General features: G+C 48.7%; 2 protein-coding genes across 3 annotated transcripts; one reads left to right on the forward strand and one right to left on the reverse strand.

The window, feature by feature from the left end:
- The first annotated feature begins 7,003 nt into the window (after positions 1–7,003).
- LOC120641806 (F-box/kelch-repeat protein At5g60570-like) lies at positions 7,004–10,121 on the forward strand. 2 transcript variants are annotated; one of them, XM_039918050.1, is made up of 3 exons: positions 7,004–7,151; positions 7,270–7,371; positions 8,490–10,121. In XM_039918050.1, the coding sequence occupies exons 2-3, from the start codon at positions 7,313–7,315 to the stop codon at positions 9,847–9,849; spliced, it is 1,419 nt and encodes a 472-aa protein (XP_039773984.1). In that variant the 5' UTR covers positions 7,004–7,151; positions 7,270–7,312; the 3' UTR covers positions 9,850–10,121. The 2 variants fall into 2 exon arrangements, with proteins under 2 accessions (XP_039773984.1, XP_039773983.1); XM_039918049.1 differs by having other exon boundaries at positions 7,005–7,151; positions 8,435–10,121.
- Positions 10,122–11,082: 961 nt separating this feature from the next.
- LOC120641808 (cold-responsive protein kinase 1-like) lies at positions 11,083–14,517 on the reverse strand. Its single transcript, XM_039918051.1, has 7 exons — positions 14,202–14,517; positions 12,860–12,976; positions 12,663–12,769; positions 12,361–12,571; positions 12,033–12,270; positions 11,798–11,948; positions 11,083–11,648 (listed from the first exon to the last, which is right to left on the reverse strand). The coding sequence occupies exons 2-7, from the start codon at positions 12,915–12,917 to the stop codon at positions 11,301–11,303; spliced, it is 1,113 nt and encodes a 370-aa protein (XP_039773985.1). The 5' UTR covers positions 12,918–12,976; positions 14,202–14,517; the 3' UTR covers positions 11,083–11,300.
- Positions 14,518–20,868: the final 6,351 nt, after the last annotated feature.

The raw sequence follows: 20,868 nt of genomic DNA on the forward strand, positions 1-20,868 counted from the left end.
GATCTGCGGGAGCTACCTTCCCTGGTTTGTGTGGTTTCCCTACCCTAGCAGTGGTCTCCAGAAGGCGCCCAACATCCCAGACCGAGACCGATGTACGTACCTCCTGCACAAGCACAAACCAGCTAAACTTTTTCCTTTATGATGAAATATCCTATCCAGCCAGCACTTATCCTGACCCCAATTCGGGCACCTTTCTGTTTATATTTTTTTTTAATGTGGGATTCTCTGTTTCACCGCAAACCGAGCCAATCCCCTTCCTGTACAGCATGCTGTGTGGTAACAGCCGCACATGGCGTGGTAAAAGGGGGAAAAACATGCAAAGAGTGGCCGGGTTAGGTTGGGTTAATCGCGGCGACCGAACGCCGAATCTTTGCCGCTAGATCACCTCCCAGAGTGGGAGGTTTCATTGAGATCCTTTTCTTTCTGGCCTGGCTCTACAGTGCAGGCATTATAATACGCCGCCTGGGTGGTCGTTGGAGATCTATCGCGGATCTGAGAGGAGAAAGGCGACGAACCCTAGTATTAATTGATGTAAAAAGCCTGATAGCGGCCGGCCGGCCGGCGCAAAAGGTGTCCATGAGTGGCATATCAACGGTTTCGGTTGCTTGGGGAGGCGTCATCTGCACGTAGATAATGTATTCTAAGCAAGGCGCCTACAGTAACCGCCATTATTGAGGGTGTGACGAGGCGAGCAGCATGGGTGGTTTTGCGCTGGGGGGCTTCCCTAATGTGGATGCGATGCGGTGGCTAGCCCGGCAGGATGCGTGCTGCAATGCGGTTGTTGCAGCGGCTAGGCCGCCCGGCGCGCTGAGACGAGGCCAACAGACAGACGAAAGAAAGGTGAGAGAGAGAGAGAGAGAGACGCTCGTCTCGTCTCCGTCGCCTACGGAACGCATGGGGCCGTGAATAATTAAGCGCGACCTGCCGCTGGCAAGGCTCACATGGGCGGGATTATTAGCGCGGATCGGGGCACCGCCGAACGCCACCGCCACCGCCACCTCCGGGGCGCACCTACACGAGTTAAGGCCACGCGCCGGCATCACCTGGCCCCGTCGTCCTCCCCCCTCCCGTCCCCTTGCTCGTTGCTTCGCCTCGCCGCCTGGCTCGCTGCTGCTTCAATTCACTTGCCGGCTCCTCCGCGACGCTCCACCTCGCGCCGCGCCAATTCCCCACCACACCACGTAACGGCCCCCGTGAGACGTTTCCTCGATAACCAACCCCTTGCGTACCCACACCACCGATAGTTGGGTGGTTATCCAGATGGAATCTCGGAGACAGCGGCCGGGCGGAAGAGTCCCGCGACCGGAGGTACCGAGCACGAGCAGTGGTCGCTGCTGGACTAGCAGTAGCTCGAGGAGCCCGCCCTTCCGCTGGTGTTCCCAACGGGACACTGTACCCGTACTACCCTTCAGCTGGTGTTCCTCCTTGCAAGGGAGAAACGTAGACGCAGAGTGGTAGCAGTATCCGTATGCGTGTGCGTAGCAGTATACGAGCAGTAGCGTAGCGTAGTTGGCGCGGCCTCTTCCCCCCGCGGTTACCATGCCAGGAGGGAGCGAGGAAACCGGCCAAAAAGAGGGGCGGGGACGGGGGGCCCCGCGCGCGACGCAAGGAAAGCAAGGGAGAGGGAGGCAGCTGCTGCTGCGCTCGGTTGGTAGGTGGGTGGATCGGATTGGATTGGATTGGATCTAGCTATGGCGGGGCGGGGCGGCTGGGCCCGGCACCGGCACCGGCGCTGTCACCGCCACCACCACCACCAAGGCACGAGGGGGCATCAAAGAAAGACAAGCCGGCCGCGCGTGCACGCATGTGAGCATCATGTGACGGAGCAATTCCATTCCGTTTGGACGCACCCGCGCGCCTTTCCACTTGCGGACTGTCTGCAGCGGCAATCAGGCTGCTGCAAACCGCACCGCACCGTGGGGTTTATGATGAGAGGCGTCCGGCCGGGAGATTGGAAAGTTTGGTACACTAGACCGTATTCCGCGGATCCCTCCTCAGAGAGAGGGGGTGGCAGCGCCGGTACTGAGGTACACGTACGTCTACACGACGGTTAATCGACACCGTTGCTTATACTTTAACAGTACTAGTTAGCGAGCCGTGTCAGCGGCGGGGGCGGCCTTAAATCTTTCATTATGGCGCGGCACATGCATGCACGGCGCTGGTGTCTGCACCACTTCCTCTACCGCCACCACCACTACCACAATGCATGCCAATGGATGGATGGGTATGGCTGGCATGTAGTGGTGGTGGTACTTGCAGGCTTCCTTCCTTCTAGACGCGACGTGACGAGAAATGGGATGCTCCGGGAACACAAGGGCAGATGCATGCGCTTCTTCGCGCTCGCTCTGGCACTGGCAGGTAAGGCAAGCTGAGTCAGCAGCAAGTAAGCTAGGCCTCTGTAGGCTCGGTTGAGTTGAGCCCCAACCGGCGGGCCGTTCCCTGAACATGCCACACACATGCAGATACAGCGCAGACGACGGCGTGATGGGATGGCCGCCGGAACGCCAGGGGTGGCCGCACAGCTAGCTGCGCGCTCCCATTCGCGGCAACCCAGATCCGCGCATTTCCACGCAACAGTGCCACCTCCGCCGCCTCTCCCGGCCATGATTTGGACGAGATGGTTCGGGACGGGGCACTCCGCTCTGCTGGCTCCGGCCCGTGTCACGTCGCCACCCCTAGCTACCTTGCAGGGGTCGCCGGTGGGTACGAGTACGGTGACGGGTTCGTTTCGGTTCCCGGCGACGGGACGGGTCGCGGCCGATGCATCCTCGATGTGGCCACCGAAACCTCCGTTCCGTTCGGATCTCGCCCCCGTTTCCGGCCGTGCACCAGCGCAACTCTAAATTAAATCCCCCGCGAGACCGAAAACGTGGCTAGCAGCGAGCATACTGGCTCGCGAGTCGTGACAGGTGACTTTCGAGCACAGTGCCCGGAGGAGGCCAGAAATGTCACCAACGAAACGAGCAGAGCCCGCGCTGTTGACGTGAACGCTCCGGGGCAGACGGATACACAGGCCGGGAACTCGATGCCGCCTGGCTGCTGCCCTTCTCCCTCTCTCTGGCCCTGTTTGGTTTGCCCTAGCACAAGTAGCACAAAAATTTTGACCAATAATTAGGGGTACTAAATAAAGGTAATTTACAAAACTAACTCCACAGCGTTGTACTACTTCGCGAGACGAACCTAATGAGGTCTTTGACCGCACGATTAGAGGATAGTTACTGTAGCATCACTGTAGCCAATCACCGATTAATTACTATCATTAGATTCGTCGTGAAAAGTTACACCCATCCGTGAAAAGGTTTTACAAATAAACTTCGTTTAGTACTCCATGCATTAAAGATTCTTTTCTCGGGAAATGTGTGGTATGATATGCTATTGGAAAACAAACACGGCCTCTGCCCTCGTGCCGCACTGCCAGTCTGCCACTGCCATCACGCCACTACGGCACCACCCCCCTGCCTGCCTGACATCATCCGAGCGCTCTACCCGCCGCCTAGCCTCTCACCAGGCATCAGGGGATAAAAAGGTTCAGAAATCCCGGTGGGTCAAACGCCGCCGGCGGCCGGCGGCCGCCGCCCGCTGTAACTTTCACCGGCCAGGGGCCGGCCGGCGGGGTCAAACGCTCAAATCGAACGTGTCCACTTCATCTATTATCTAATTATTTGGTCAACAAACAAAGTCTTCACATTCGCTCTCAAAGTCTAAAATTTTTCATATTAATTGAAAAAAAGAGCGATTAAAATTACCGCCACTGCCATTGTGATAAAAATTGACCCAAAATATCCATATGTCTGACTAAATATAACCCACCATGCCATTACGCCACTGCCATTACAATAAAAATTGACATAAAATACTTCTATGTCTGACTAAATATAGTCCACCATGTCATTACGAGGAAACTAAACGGATGTTTAAAACAACTAGCGTTAGAGTCAAATAAAAATAAAAAAACAACTAGCATTGCCTAAGCTAGGAGATTCTTAATGATTACGTTGTAGCATCACGATTTTTATTTTATTTTTTTCTGTAGGTACGAAGATTGATACAAGAAATCTGGACCAGCTTCAAAAAAATATTTGCACACCACGACACCAAGCTGGAAAAGGTAGAAAAATTGTAAACTCGCTCACAGTGTACTGAGAAATACTATCATTTTAGTAGAATAATTGTAACCTCATAGTAGCGAGAAATATTATTTTTAATTAGCACACAATCAAAACATGTGCAGACAAAATTATATATGTGTTCTATTTACTAAATTTTAGTAAAAAGTCATGCCGAAACTAATAAATGGTGCTGAAAAAACTAGGGACAATCTTATGTCAATCACTGTTTATCTAACTATCTTAATAAAATCAGTTAAAGCATATTTGAATTGATTAAATGAGTACCCAAGGCTACCAGAGGAACAAGCTAGGTGCAATAAATTCATATTCCATTGGAAACGATAAGGAGGGATGAAAAAAATAAGAAAAAAGGAAACAGATAATGAGAAAAAGGAAAGACCATAAGCTAGCGTGGATTAGGGGGTGGACGACGCGGAGGAGTGTAGTGTAGAGTGTGGAATAACAATTATTGGATTATTAGAGGAAAAACAAAGAAATAGATGGGTGGGGGTGAATAGGATTCGCACGCCCGGTCGATTCTACGAAATAAACCTCTTCTTTTTATCTCCCCCTTTGAGCAACCAAGATAACAACAAACAAGAAGCAGCAGCACCGACAGGTGAGTAGCACGAAGATGCCAAGAAGCTGTCGCAAATCATTGACTTAGATAAATAAAAATAACACTACAACATCAAATGTAACACATAAACCTAAAAAAATGTTAAAAAAATTTTCTATGTAAAAAATAATTCTACCTCCAAATGAATACTTTTTTTGCCATTAACCCGACCTTCAAAACACAACTTTGAGTACTATTAAAAAATTACACTTTAATGAAACTAAATATTTTTAATCAACGTTTACAACAACAAGCTTAGAACTATCTCAAAATGGTATCTAATTCAAACCTTGAAGGAGTATGAAAATAAAATCAAATTATTAATTCTCAAAATTACTTTAACACATCTTGATTTTTGTCAACAAAAAAATTGCTTTATAAAAGCCGATGGCGATGGCCTGTTCGGCTGGCTGGTCCAGCTAGCCGCCGCTACAGTCCCTCTCATAGAATACTATTCAAACCAGCCCACAAACCAGTTGCTACAGTACCTACCACGAGCCAGCCGAATAGGCTATAAAAGAGTGTAACATTAGATATACTTATATCTAGCGGCACAAATAATAAATATAAACAATTAAATAATTAAAAATGTAATATTAGATACGGTAACATCTAGCCGTGCAAATGCACGGGTAGCCTTTCTAATTAAACTAGAGTTTAAAGATTTACTGCTCGTGCTTTGACCGCCGAGCGGATCAGCAATGCGTTAGAGAAGTTTTATAGCAACGACCGCTGTCCGCCCACTGCCGGCTGAGAGGCAATTTGATGGTGGCGGGCCCCAGCATTTCAGCCAATAAGAGCAGTGACAAGCTCTCTCCGCCGGCTGCGGTCGGCACGCAGCCGTGTGATTCTCTCTCTTACTCCACGTCCGCTCTTCGCCCGCTCCACGCCCTCCAGAATATTTGGGCTGTGTTTAGATTTGTAAAATAGTGGTAAAAAGAGTCACATCGGACACTATAGCACACTGTAGTATTTTTCGTTTGTTTGTGGTAATTGTTGTCATACCATGATCTAACTAGGCTCAAAAGATTCGTCTCGTCGTGTACATTAAAATTATGTAATTAGTTTTTTTATTTATCTATATTTAATACTCCACGCATGAAATAAAAGATTTGAAGTAATATATGAATAGTGAAATTTGAAATTAGAAATTTTGGAACTGCCTTGCTCGAAAAGCCGAGGCCGGCGTTCGGGAACGGGGTGACGTGGGAGCCACTTCCCCCCGTTTTACCCGGCGGGGAGGGGGGGTACCTTTACCGGGCTTGACAAGACAGCAGTCCTTATCCGCAGCGGACAGCCTGGCGCCTGAATATGAGTGGCGTGGATCGGAGTAAAGTAGAGCAAGATGCACACAGTGCCTGCTGCTCGAGAATAAGTATTTGCGACTATATATATACATAGTATTTCTTTCAGAAAAAAACTATATATATATTTTCTTAATAATACGGATAGAATACGCGGCCTTTTGCTCTACAACACTCACCGGTCAAATCATCTTTGATTATGAGTGCCACATTATTATTAGTGACAAGACAATGTCAATAATTCTGCTAGAGGAAGGAAAAAAACAGAGAGAGAGAGATGGCAATGCGTTGTCGCTTTTGATTTCTGTCGCGTTTCAACGTGGGGTAAATGGTCGTGCATGGCCTACACGCCCCTAGCTTTCGGTCATCACCACTTTGGAGATTCTTTTCCGCCCCCATCGGCCCTCCCCCTCCACCTCCAGTCCTCCACGCCCTGAATCCGAGAGACCAGAGCCGCAAGTACACTGTGAAAAAACATTCCATTATAACAACAGAAAGGGGGGGGGGGGGATGGCGAGTCAAGTACAAGCTCTGCGATGTGTTCAGCTGCTGGATCTATCCATGTACGTGCGCGCCAGTGCATCTGTGCATTTAAGATTCTCCCATTTCTCTTGACGCACAATATGGTTTTGCATTACCAAAAGTCACAGAAATTTTGAGTTGTCACCCGAATTGTCACGAATGAATCTTAGAGGCCGCCAATAGACACCGTCCAGGTCCAACCAACGGGTTAAAAATTTTATTCGACTCAAAACGCGAGGCAGGCAGGAGGCGTCCAATGGGAAGGTGTCAATTTATTTTTTTAGAAAAAAGTCACTGGGGGATTTCGAGATGGTAACAGTGGGATTAAGCATGGGAACCGAGGTAACAGTAGAAATGTAAAAAAGGTTCGGGAGCCATTTGGCACTTGAACCACCACCCCCGGGGTGATGAAGCACATGGGCATATATATATATACGCCTTACCCCCCACCGCTCCAGGCCTCGCCCTCCATGCCCTCCCCGTCTCACTGACGGTGGTCCCCACCGCCCGTCGCCCGCCCGGCCCCGCTCGTCGGCGACCCCTGCCCATCCGCTCCCTCCCCTCCACCGCACCGGCGGGGAGATCCGGCCGACACCGGTGAGCCCTCTCGCCGCGCCGCCGGGGCGGGAACTCGCTGCATTTTTGTTTGTTCTTTTTTTTTGGGGGCGAGGTGACGCGGAGTGTAACCGCTTTCCTCGTGGCCCGTGCCTCGCAGGGTTCGCTTGGAGGCCGGCGAGCCGCGCGGGCTGGGCGCCGGGATGGAGGCGGCCGGCGCGCGCCGGTGGCCCGGATCTCGCCGGCGGCGCGTCTCGGCAAGGTGAGGGGAGGCGGCGGCTCAATTCTCTCGTGTTCAGCTCTTGCGTTTCCGTTGCAAAGTGGGATGCTTTTTTTCTCTCTCTTTTCCTTAGCTCGTTTCAGTTTCAGAGAGTCTGCAAACCGTAGTTGTAAAATGCCAAGGGAACTTTGCTTTTGCTACTGACTCAGTTCCTGCTGGTGGAGGAAATGGCGGTGAATTGGTTGGGGAAAGGTGTTTGTTTCCTTTCTTCTTTGGGAGGGTGGAATGGGTTGGAGCCAGAGAGTCTCTGATTTCTAGAGCATTTTGTTGTACGAGTGGCCACCAGATATCCTTTGTTCTCTGCTTGCTGATGAACCGATTTGCCATGAGAACAGGCAGTTATTTTAGCCGGCATCTGGTAAATCTTAGCTAGTTTCCGTTCTGTTCTTAAGTGAGGGCTTTAAGGCTTTTTGTCCTGCTTCTGGAACAATAATGACAAAAGGAATCAGAGGGGGCTAATCTACATTTTTTTTGCTCGATCTGGATAACAGATAATGCAAATGTGCCTAGTAAATGGCTTCCGTATTTCTCTCGTGAAACTTGTTTGGGCCTGAATATGCATTGGGCTTAACTAAAGTTGGAATCAACCAAGTTAGCAATGCATTGATATTTCTTTTGTCGTTGGAGTGGATTCGTTAAAAATGTGGCTTAGCAATGGAAACAGCTCACAAAGTGCTTGTTATTGTGTGATTTATTGGTGATTGATAGGATCGTTTGGCTGCTTGAGTTAGGAGTCTAACGTGCGGCAATATTCTTGCTGTTACTGGTATTAACAGCCAAATAATTTTTCTATGGAAGAGTATGCCTTTGAGATTTTTAGTGCTGTAGTTTATAATTCTGTTTGATTCTTGATTCGGCAAAGTCTGAAATCAGCTCTGAAGATATTTCTTAGCAAGATGTCAACTATTAAGATGAATGCTTTGGTGTGGGTCTTGTATCTGACATAGAAGTAGCTATTATATTCTCTGTTATTAATCCAGAATATCTGTGAAGCTTATCAAGAATGTTGTGCAGTTTTACATAGTTTCTCTCTTGTTGTTTCCAGAGCTGGCCTGTGAACTTTGTGGTTTCGGTACCCTCGATTTTGACTCATAGATCAGAGAAAGAATGGAAGAGTTACAAGATTGCAACTCGAAAAGCCTGGTTGCCCTTCCAGGCTCTTTGGTTCTGCATCTCTTTAGGCTGTTTGGTCAGCAGGATCAGAGTTCATGGCAGAAGTACATACTAGCTTACTTTCTGTTGGTCAGGAATGAATACTTCTCTGGGGAGTCGAAGAGACACTCAGACATGTTCTGTGATATTTCAGAGTTAGATGTCTTTCCATATGCTACAGATCTGGGCAGTGAAGAACTTGAGCTGAATGAGCAGAAACCCATTCTGAAGGCTCAGTCGGGAGGTGATTCAAGTGGCAACAGATCAAATGATTGCTATTTTCCAGGCCTTCATGATGACCTGTCTCAAGACTGCCTTGCTTGGTCAAGCAGATCAGACTACCCTTCCCTTTCTTGTCTGAATAAAAGATTCAATTTGTTAATTAACAGTGGATATCTGTACAAATTGCGAAGGAAATATGGCATTGTTGAGTATTGGGTGTATCTCGCTTGTAGCTTGATGCCCTGGGAAGCATTTGATCCCAACCGAAAGCGGTGGATGAGGCTCCCGAGAATGCCATGCGACGAGTGCTTCTCCTGTGCAGACAAGGAATCGCTTGCCGTTGGGACACAGCTGCTTGTCTTTGGCCGTGAATATACTGGCCTTGCTATTTGGATGCACAACTTACTGGCTCGCAGTTGGTCCCGATGCACTCCAATGAATCTGCCCCGCTGTCTTTTTGCCTCGGGAAGCTCAGGTGAGATTGCTATTGTTGCTGGTGGGTGTGATAAGAATGGACAGGTGCTGAGATCTGCTGAGTTGTATAACTCAGAGATTGGCCGCTGGGAGACTATCCCAGACATGAACTTAGCCAGGAGGCTCTCTTCAGGTTTCTTCATGGATGGCAAGTTCTATGTCATTGGGGGCGTATCAAGTCAGAGGGATTCTTTGACTTGTGGAGAGGAATACAACCTTGAGACAAGGACCTGGAGAAGAATACTGGATATGTATCCTTGTGGAACCAGTGCATCTCAGTCACCTCCTCTTGTTGCTGTTGTGAATAACCAGCTCTATGCCGCTGACCAGTCAACAAATGTGGTCAAGAAGTATGACAAGGCAAATAACACCTGGAACATACTGAAGCCATTGCCTGTTAGAGCTGACTCATCCAATGGTTGGGGCCTGGCTTTCAAGGCTTGTGGTGACAGATTGTTGGTAATCGGCGGCCACAGAGGGCCTCGTGGTGAGGTTATATTGCTGCATTCCTGGTGCCCCGAAGGTGGGGAGGATGGTGCTGACTGGGAGGTGCTCTCGGTAAAGGAGCGCGCAGGCGTCTTCGTTTACAACTGTGCAATAATGGGGTGCTGAGTTACCTTCGCTTCAGTATATGCCGCTGGTTTAGCAAGCCAACAATTTCTTGCTGCCCTTTACCTACCCTTTATAATGACTTGTAATTCAGAAATGACACACCCCCTTTTCGCGGAGCTCTCAATTGATTGAATGTTTGGTAGAGAGCATAGAGCATTCAGTTCAGTTTACCTGGAACATTTTTTTCCCCCTGTTGAACTCGTTCGGAATTCTTTGTTCTTGTCCAGTATGAATTTTATGCAGTATTCGTTATTCATCATCCTTGTTGCGAAGTTTGTCTGGCTGCTGTTGTCCTGAGATAAATCTCTTACCTCAATTTTCAATGTACTGTACTTCCGTACTGATGTTCAGAAATCTCGCAGTCAGCTCGAACAGTTCTGGTTGCCAGTCAGAACTTAGCTGTATCTTACTTTCAGATTATTCTGTACTGCCTAATAGCCATCTAATAATGTCATTGTGAATGAGATGCACAATTTTTCAGTGAAAGAGTTTGACCGGTGTTCCCCAGAATAAGAATAAAGGGTTTGTCAACATCGTTTCCTTCGCTGATTCGTCAGACAATTTGTCAGCTTCGTTTACTTCGATGATGGTTTTGCCGCCTCTGCAGAACATCGTCCTGAGTAGCTGGCAGCAGGTACAATTGCTAGCGACAGACGTTGAATTGAACTGAAACTCTGCTAAAAGAATACGCGCTGATGTGAATGCGATTATGTGATCTCTGAATATTGCATCGGGTCAATCACACTTTAAAGGGTTGAAGGAGCATGATTCTGACAGCATATATAGGAGTATTTTGCTGGGCACATTTTGCAACGTTCTTGGCGATAATTGATGTCGGCGACGCGTTTATCGTCAGAGATCTCGTCCATTGTTGTCCAGGGAAATCGAGCTTTGATCGGTTCTTTGATTCTTTTCAACTGCCTGTCAGCATCCTGCATCCGTGCAAAAACTAGGAGCCACTTGACCGTTCCTCCACTTTACCGGTGAGATGTGCGAAACTTGGACATCTTCTTTCCTACCGACATCACCGTGATGTACTGGCAACGTCAAAAACACCATTAGAACTAAAATTTTTGGCTTATTTTTAGTGAGATCAGATGTTTAACAGCAGTCGATTAATCAGTTAACGGATAATGTAAATATATTCTTTGAGGCATCAAGAACGTAAGTTTTTTTTTTGAGCAAGGACGTCAGGTGCTCGATCTTTTTATTTGAGGCAATAAGCTTATCATCTTTTTGAGCAAAAACTGAAGTTTCCAACGCGCAAAGGATGACATCTTTGTTTCGAAATATTTACAGCATACAAAGAAGCAATAAGCTAACTATGAGATCTTTCCTCATAACAAGTGAAACAAGAAACTCTTCAAAAATTGCATGTAACCTGGCCCATCTATCACAATTCACACAATATACAAACTGGGGGGGGGGGGGACCTTCTGGCATCCACAATTTCATATAGATGACTGCGTGGGCGTTTCTGACGACGAGAATGGTTCTGTTGTGGTGAACGATTTTGTGGTGGGAGAGCGCGTCTCGCTTGATCTTTGCTCCTTGCTGCTGACCTTGAGATCTGCAAAGTCAGTGATCATGGAGGGCCTAGTGATCTTGTCTACGGGGATCCTTCTCTCCCCTGTGAGCATCCGGACAACATTGGTCATGTTGGGACGACGTGCCATTGCGTCCTGCGTGCATAGCAGGCCAATCTTCAAGAACCGGCATGCCTCCTCGACATCCAGGTCGTTCCCTATGTCGATATCAATGATCTCTTCCAAACGCCCTTGCTCGTGGAGTCCCCATGTCTGCAAAGAGCAGCAGCTTACTTGTCAAGTTCAATGATATTTTTTGCATCATTGGTTCAGGATACACTGATTTATATGCCGCGAGGCAAAATTGACCAAATTTACTACTTGCAGGCTACTTTATCTGATATGTGGCAAGAACGGCTTACCCTTTCAAGAAGGAATTGATCTTCAGAAGGTAATCTTGTATTAGTGTTGCATCTTCCACTGACAATTTCTAAAAGAAGAACTCCATAGCTATAGATGTCGGACTTCTTTGTCACTTGACCTCGGATTGCATATTCAGGAGCCAGGTATCCTCTAAACATAAATGGAAGTAGAAGTCAGAACTACAGAAAATCATGCAAATGAAGCTTCACAACCAGGACTTAGGGGTATGCTTACAATGTGCCGGCAACTCGGGTGCTCACATGAGTTGCATTGGGTGGAAGGAGCCTCGCCAACCCAAAATCAGAAATTTTGGGGGTGAGATCCTTGTCAAGAAGAATGTTGCTGGCCTTTATGTCCCGGTGGATAATTGGTGGTCGGATTTCCTCATGGAGAAATGCAAGTCCACGGGCAACACCCACAGCAATTTTAACCCGTGCCCGCCAGTTGAACCGAATGTTACTATATCTGGTTCCTGCGATGGCACACCCAAAACATCTGTTACGTATGGAACTTACGAAGATATTTACGATCGGAACAAGCGTTAGGCGGAACAATGTGTCACCTAGCAATGTCTGTGCAAGGCTGTTGTTCTCAAGGTAATTGTAAACAAGGATTCTGTGAGAGCCTTCAGCGCAGCAACCGATAAGAGTGACGAGATTTTCATGCTTGATGTCAGATATTGCTGTAAGTTCAGTCAAAAACTCCCGGATACCTTGCCTTGATGTAGCAGACAGAACTTTCACTGCAACTACTGTCCCATCTTTAAGCATTCCCTGATCAACCAAAATTGAAATATAAGCCAGGATTCTCATGCTGTCTGCCCAAGAAAACGATTAAATGCTGAAAAATGTTGTGCATATTTACCCTGAAGACAGAACCAAAACCACCCTCGCCAATCTTATTTGCGCCACTGAAATCTTGTGTAGCCTTTCTCAACTCATTGTAAGAGAAGACTTTCACACTATGTACATCTGGAACAACAAAGCAAGAACATGTAAGAATGGAAAATCGCATAAATGTCAAATGGATGTAGCAGTAACAATAATGCAAAGATTGCTGACCATCATCGCCTTGAACGGCTTGTTCAGCTTTCTTTCCAAACATAAAGCAGCAACCCATCTTTACCAATACAGTTGCAGAAGCCCCCACAGAGAAAAGCAGGAAGTAATAAGCAGTTTCTGAAAAAAAAAAGATATGTTGACCACATCAGCAGAGATTTCAATAGATAAATTGGAATTAGTAAATCAACCTAAAAGAAAGGAAAGTACAATTACAACTGGTATTGCCAGTTAGCCGTTGGACTCACATGGCAATTATAGCATTAAACAACGATTTGTGTTTTAGAGTGGACAATGGACAACTTGAGAGAAAAGGACCAGCAATGTGGAAACACATTGATAGTACGTTTTTAAGCTACCCAGCAATTTACCCCATTCTAACTTATCAGTAGTTATCAGGTTACTACTGTAAAACCCTTAAAAAAAAGGTTACTACTGTAAAATTCAACGTGTCGTACAAGATAGGAAGACATCAAAATGTGAAACCACCAAGCTAAGATATTTCAGGCTTCAGCTGCAAGGAAGCTTTAGCCAAGTCAAGGAAGAAGTCAGCCCCCAATTTGCTCACCGGCTTGAAGGAAGAAATGAAACAAGGACTGTCGCAATTACTCGCGACCCTATCCTTCCGAAAGGAACCAGCACCTAACGCGGGCGGTGGACCAATCGTCTCCCTTGGAGTGTGGAAATTGTTAGCTAGATGGCAAACACCAGCTGCCAGCGATAACCATCTGACGCCGATAGAATGAATGTAAATTTGCATCCCGATTCACGGTAAACTTTTTTTTAAAACCAGGAAAAGGAGGTTGCCTGAATCTTTGAAGACGCCACGGAACTAAGCAGATGACTTCCTGGTCGTACAGCCACAATTTGCAGTGATTTGATTTCTGCGGAGTATGTCCCAAATCGTACTTGTAGCTAGAGGAACTAACATATATGGGGGCATATGGTACATGAAGCAACGCCAAAACTGGGATGAAACATGTGAAAGGCGATTTTGTATGTCCCAAATCCAATTCAGAAGTGGATTCAGGGGAGGACGATAATTCATCGCTCCGGAAATGTAAAGAAGCGACGAACGGTGGTGCAAAGGTGATTGCTATTTCGAGTTTGCAGAGGCAACTTCACGGACCTCCACGTGACCACGATTCAGAGATGCAGTGAATGAAGAAATAACTGACCCAAGTCCAAAAATGGAACATGAAATCCCTCAAACAAACCCCCAAATAGCACTCGTTTTGTTTTCTACGCAATCAAGCGCCCCCAGAGAAGCCAAATCACCCTGAGAAGAAAACAACAGCTAGCTGCCCAGCGCCACCAATTCCAGAGACGAGAGCGGAAGAATCACCTGCAGGTAGCAGCGGAGACGCGGCGCAGGTCCCCGACCGGCACGGCGCGCGCAACCGGCTCAGCGAGCAGACTCCCTCAGGTGTTGGGTAACCGGAGAGGGGGGAGAGAGAGAGAGAGAGGAGGAGGAGCGCTCGCCGCTCGGCTGGACTGCACGAACAGGAGGCGGCGGCGGCGGGCGTTGTTAAAAGATGGGGGCGCCGCGAAACGTGCGGGGGTAGGCGGGCGGGAGGCGCAAGAAGAAGAAGATGAAGGCGGCGAGAAGGCGCCGGGGGAACGCGAGCCTTTGACTTTTCCTGCGCCTCAGCTGTGCTGTGAAGCCGGCAGCTGGGAGCAGGGTTAAAAAAACCGGCCGGAACCGGTCCGGTAACCGCGGTTACCGGTCTAACCGGCCCGGACCGGTTCCGGTTCCGGCCGGTTTCAAACCGGCCCAAATTCAAATTTTAAATTTGAATTTCAAAATATGGAAAAATCCCAAAAAATTCTTAAAAATACTTCAAGTTGCGACGAATCTAATGGTGTCAAATTTTTTCAAATATTCGTTCATTTAGTATACTTTGCGAGCATTTGAAGTTAAACAAAAAAAACATACATACAAAAATATACAAATACAATGTAAAAGTAGTACAAAAGAGAGTTGGAGGGTTCATTTAGGCTAAAACATATTATACAAACATTCATTTAGTATACTTTGCGGGCATTTGAATTTAAACTAAAAAAGAAAAAAAATTTGAATTTAACCTAAACCGACCGGTTACCGGTCAAACCGACCGGTAACCGGTCAAACCGGACCGGTAAACCGGTCTAACCGGCCGGTTAGATGTTCGAAACCGGTATAACTGTGGGTTTTGAATTCAAATTTGAGTTTGGCCGGTTTTTACCGGTAACCGGTCCAACCGGTCCGGTAAACCGGAACCGGTGGCCGGCGGTTCGGTCCCGGCGGTCGGTAAAAAAATCCCTGGCTGGGAGTCCCCCCTCCCCCCGTCGTGCTCTTCCCGAATTCTTTTCTGCTCGGCTTGGCGGTTGCGGCTTAAAAAAATGGCGGGTGGGGCCGTGAGCGAGGGAGCTCGGTTAAAAAATGGCCCCGTTTTTTTATTGGGTACTACAACAAGTAGAAAAAAATGGCCAGGTTTTTTTATTGAGGATTAGAAAAAAAAATGGCCCAGTTGGGGGGCCGTGGTGGCGACGTCTTTTTTACCCGCGTGCACGCCATGCGCGACGCGCCGCAGCGACGCGGGAGTCGCCGGACCCGCCCCGCCCCGCCCGGCCGCCGCCGGTCAGCATCGCCGGCCTCCACGTCCGCCCTCTCCTGTGGGCTCGGGGGTTCACAGCTGCGCGAGAGAAGAGAGCGACGGGAGCTCGGGTGCTGTTTGCCGATGTGACGGCTCTTGACCACGTACCCGTGGTCGTGCGCAATGCAGACATGAACACGTGGCGTGCCGTGTGGTAGACCGTAGTCGGTCAACGTTGTTACCTAGCGGTTAAAAACGGCGTGGCGTCTCTGGCTTCCTTCCCGTCAGCGCCGGCGCCGAGAATATGGAGCCGGCGTCGGGCGCCGGCGGAGGACGAGAGGATTTCGGGTGTCCGGATCTGGCTGGCCTCGAGAAAAAAAAGGTAACACTTGTTCATGCTCACACTCTGATCATCCTGGTTGGGCGGAGCATGGCAAGTCAGCCGGCAGATCTTGCACGCCGATCAGCATCGGTTTTACCACGGAACCCAACCAACACATGACATGGGAGGACGCGCATGGCAGCTAGCACCGCTCTAGTGGCCAGTGATCGCAGGGTTTTTACCGTGTTACCACACCGTGCCCATCAGCCACTATCTACTGCTCTCTCCGTACAAAAAGTCAGTCGTCGAATTCTAGGGTTAATTGATAAGAATGTAACTATGTAAGATGATCATGTTTGTTCCTTTTTTATTATCCATATTTAGTATTCATTGATTCTTGCATGCAAATGCATTTTCAAAATAAGGTAAGACCACTTATTTTTAGGATAAATTTTGAATCCCAAGAGCAAGCATAAATAAGAATGCCGGCTGCCGACTCATGAGCCTTGCCAAGTCACTCAACTTTCACAGTATGTAACTAATGCTCATATAATAAAAATCTTATTGTTGACTATTTGGATGCATGTGGTCCGCTTTTCACGGTGAGACAGTCACCTGTCCTTTCCTTGGATTTGTTGTTCTACGCCGCCGATTTGAGAGTCGTCTGTCCTCTTCTCTCTCTCTCCCCCTCTCTCTCTCTCTTCCAGCTAGGATTCTATACAAACTATTTAGCCTACTGACTAGGACCATAATACTTGCTTTAAAGTGATTTTTTTTTTTGGAACGGAGAGAGTTCACGTCTAGGAGCTGCCTAGCTATGAGCAGTTGAGCACAGGTCTGTACAACTAAACTTTGATGTGGATCCTCTCATTCTCCAGCAACCTATCGCGCCTGATTCGTTCCATCTTGTTTAAACCAAGTGGCCGAGGCATTTGAAGCTGCCGGCCGGTATGGGTAGATTTGTTAAGTCGCCTGTAGCTCTATAGCTCGTTGATTGTTGCTTCGGTGCAATCACCATCAAAAGCATGTAGTCTATGTACAGTTTAATCTGGAGCCTGTACGTCTCAGTCGTCACTACTGTAATAATACTCTATATATACAAAATTGCACGCACTCTCATACCACCACAAGCACAAGCTCCACAAACAGCATGGAGTAAACATGGGCATATAGGGATCATCCTATAAACAAAATAAACAAGCAGGAGGTCGGTCAATGGCAGCAGCATCCATCCATCCAGCATCTCCGGCCAAAACTTGGCCATCTATCAACCTGAATATCTATCTGATAGCTAGCATGCATCAGGTTAATTAGATCATCTTTTTTATATTAAAACAAAATCCCAGCTAGTCGCAGCAACGAAATCAGCTGAGCCGCTAGGCAACGGAAACGAGTATACATAACATGCGTGTGCATGTGCGTTCTTCTTTTGTTCGTTGGTGCAGTAATCCGTTCAAAAACGCCAGCTCGGTCCGCCGCGCCGGTCGGGTCGTCCAACGGGTCGGGGCCGACACGACACACATGACACACCGCGCCCCGCCCATTTTATCGCCGCACACGCGTAGGCCCGGCCCGGCCCCGCCGTCCGCCGTCGTCACGCTACGTGGACGAGATGGGGGTGTCCGTGACGTGGGCGGCGCGGGCCCGCGAGGGAAGAGATTGGAGGGCGGCGGAAAAGTCCACGGTCGCCGGTTGATGGACCCCGGCGAGCGCGCGCGTTCCCACCGGCCTCCGCTGGGACTTGGAGGCGAACGCGCGGCCGGTGCGGTACGTGACGTACGTACGTTTGTTCGTTCGGTGCCTGTACGGCCGGCCGGTAGAGCGTGGAGCCGCGTCGCGTGTCGAGAGCCCGCGCGTGCGCCCCGGCCCGCGCTCGTGGACTCGACGAGCAGCAGCGCGCGGCGATCGGAGACCAGGCAGCAGCAGGCCAGCAGCAGAGGCGGCAGGCGCGCTACAAGCAGCCGCGGGCGCCCGTGAAGTCGCCGCAGCCTTTTCACACCCGTCAGACGTGCATGCGCCGCCATGTTTCGGGTCCACCGCGCAGTGCCGCAGCCGGACACGGCAAGCATCGCCAGGGGACCGGCAGGCGCACACGCCAGTTGCACGGCTGTTCCGGACGAGGTGATGGTGTGTCCGATCCTTTGGCCCGTCGGTCGGAAATCGGTCTGTGCTGACTAACTCGTTTGTTCCGCCTGACTGAGGAAGTGAGGAGGCGTCGCGCTGGATGCGCCAGGCCTCGCCGCGTCCCCGTGCGTGCGGATCCAGCACCGGTGGTGGACGTGGCCTCGCTCGTCGCACCAGACACCGATCGAGGACGAGGAGCGTCGCGGTAAAAGAAACCGCGGCTGCTAGCTTGCCCTGGTGGCAGTGGACGCGACCGGCAAGTCGCCGCGGTCCGTCACACCCGTCGGCCGTCGCCACTAGCAGACGTGCCGCGGCCGTACAGGACAGGTTCCGCGAGCAGCGCCTGCGTTCGCATCCAACGCAAGTTCGTGTCAGAACTTATTGCTGCTGCCGCCGGCTCAAGCCAAACGCGTTCGTCGTCGCCGGCGGTGAAATTAAAGCAACCGCGTGCGCCCGCGACAGACTCCCTACTGCGCTGCACCGTGCGCGGTGGTACGGTGGTTCGGTGACCGTGAAAGCAGGCGCTGGGCCGCTAGCACGTGCTCAAGTCGCCGCGGCCTTTGATTGCACACCTGTCGGCAGGCAGCCAGCCAGCCAGCGACGAAGCAAAGCTCGCTCGCCCGTTGCGCGCGTTGGGTGTAACGTGCAGTCGCCTCGTCGGGCCGTCATTGCTCATAAACATCCAACTGGACCGGCCCCCAACATAGGACATGCCCCGCCCGCAGCAATCGGTCCGTCTGCACGTTTGGTCTGGTCAATTTTCTTTGTGGATGGATGGGCCCGTATCTTTTTCATGTTGAAATTTGACGCGACTCCCAACTTTAAAAAAGATAAGACTCTTCTACAGCCGGCCGTAGTTTATTCCAATTGCACGGCCGCTCCCATCCGTCTCTCTCGCCTGTATCCATCGAGGTGATACGTCCGGCCCGACCACGTGCAGCTGACTGACCGGTCCCACATATACTGCATATCAGGAACTGAAGAGCCAGCGGCGGGCGTTCATTTCATCTCCTCACCCTCTCATCCTAGGGTTCCTCTCTCTCTTCTCCGCCAGTATGCTCCAATCCCCCACCGGCGGCGCGCTATCTCGGCTCCTGCACGACATTTTTGGGGGTTGAAGCGCAGATCAGACTTGAGTGAGTGTTCCCCTCTTGCGCCACATCCATTTCTCCCCCGCAATCGATTGATTTTCGGTTTATTTTTGCAGTTTGTTTGGTGGTGCTCATCCATGAGCGCATCTGAAATTCTTCAGGGGATGGTTGAAAGCACAACCATTAGGAACTCGTGGCTCTATTGGATCCGATGTGTTCAAAGCTTAGGGTTAGAATCAGGTGAGTGATTGCTCCCTGCGCCCCTCTCCCTCTCTCTCCCTCATGACTGTGACTGGATTTTGACAGGATTTTTTTCGACATGTTGCAGTTTATTTTGGTGGAGCTCATCCATGAGCGCATCTGGAATTCTTCAGAGGACGATTGGAAGCGCAACCATCAGTAACTCGTGGCTGTATTGGATCTGATGTGGTGAAAGCATGTTAGAATTAGGTGAGCGATTGCCCCCTGCGCCCCTCTCTCTCTCTCTGCGATTATGACTGGAATCGATTTGATTCTGGTGCTCATTTTATTGGTTTTTTTGGTAGAGGGTGAAGATAAACTTGAACCTCTCAGTCCATTCCCGCTACACAAAATCATCCATAGATGAGTTATAGGGTTAATATAGGAGAAATTAGGCAATAATGTTATCCTGTATATGCAGCAATGTTGGTTTCCCCTAAAATTATTCTATAGAGGTAATAATAGTGGTTCCAATAAGCAATAATATTGTTCTATCTAGGCATAATAGTATATTTTGTTAAGAAATTTTGTTATCCAATTTCTATTCCACGTGAGCAAAGAGCTCCATTGTATCTTCACCCTTCTTGCACAATGAAAACAAAATGATTTACTGTAAGTTGCATCCGAAGGCCAGAGTAACATGGCATCTTGAATCCTGAATAAAAACAAACATAAACTTCAGTTATGGTTGGTTGAATCTTGAAGATGGCTTCGAGGTGGAACCATTCTCTTTTGAAATGACATCTCAATTGTTTCTACCTGCAGATTCGGGTAGTAAGTCTTGATATGCATGAGGCGAGGGCGGTGACGACGCGTTGACATCATAGTCGGCATCTGCAACTGCGGCCGCGGCAGCGTGCTGGCGAAGAGGTGCAGAACGGCAGCAGCGGCTGGAGTGCTCCCCCGCATTTCTACAGTTGCTTGCTCGGGAGGAGTGCCCTGACCTTCAGGTATGCTGGGATTATGTCATTTGGGCAACAATATCACTTTACAAAGTTACTGCAGCAGAAGAATTACTTTCATGACGGTGTTCAACTGAATTGGAAATATAGTTAAAAATTTGGAATGGGTTTTCATTTGTCTTTTTGCAAACCTATAAATGCAACTACAGTTGATGGATGATCACAATATTATTCATTTTAATTTACACTTGGGTCTATCATATAGAGTTAACCGGAAAGAATTTAGAAACAATCTTTCACTTATCAATACTGTTTTTGGTTTGATTTACATTGAGGTCTATCATTCAGTGTTACGGGACAGCATTTAGGAAGAATCTTTTGCTTGTTTCCACAAGTTAGCTTGAATGAAAATGGCTGATAGTATTTTTTACTTATGGTAGCTCTATGCTAGTTCGGAATTATCTGTGGGTAGTAGGATTTTTTTTAGGCTGTGCTGGGGAGAGGGCACATTCTCTATGCAATTGTTGTTTTGTCTTCTGCAAACCTGTAGCACAACAAGCATTTCGTCGTTAAGCAGCATTAACTAAGCAATTTCTAAATCTTTCTATGGAGACTGCCATAGTATTTTTTTCTAAAATGCACATACTGTAGCTGATATCAGTCTTGGGTCTCAAACCTTCAAATTTTGCCCGATTCAATAGTCATTTGGGTAAACATTTAATTATCTCATCTCTTAGGAAGTCACAGCATAGACTTT

This window comes from Panicum virgatum, chromosome 7K, assembly GCF_016808335.1.
Source record: "Panicum virgatum strain AP13 chromosome 7K, P.virgatum_v5, whole genome shotgun sequence".
Taxonomy (NCBI): domain Eukaryota; kingdom Viridiplantae; phylum Streptophyta; class Magnoliopsida; order Poales; family Poaceae; genus Panicum; species Panicum virgatum.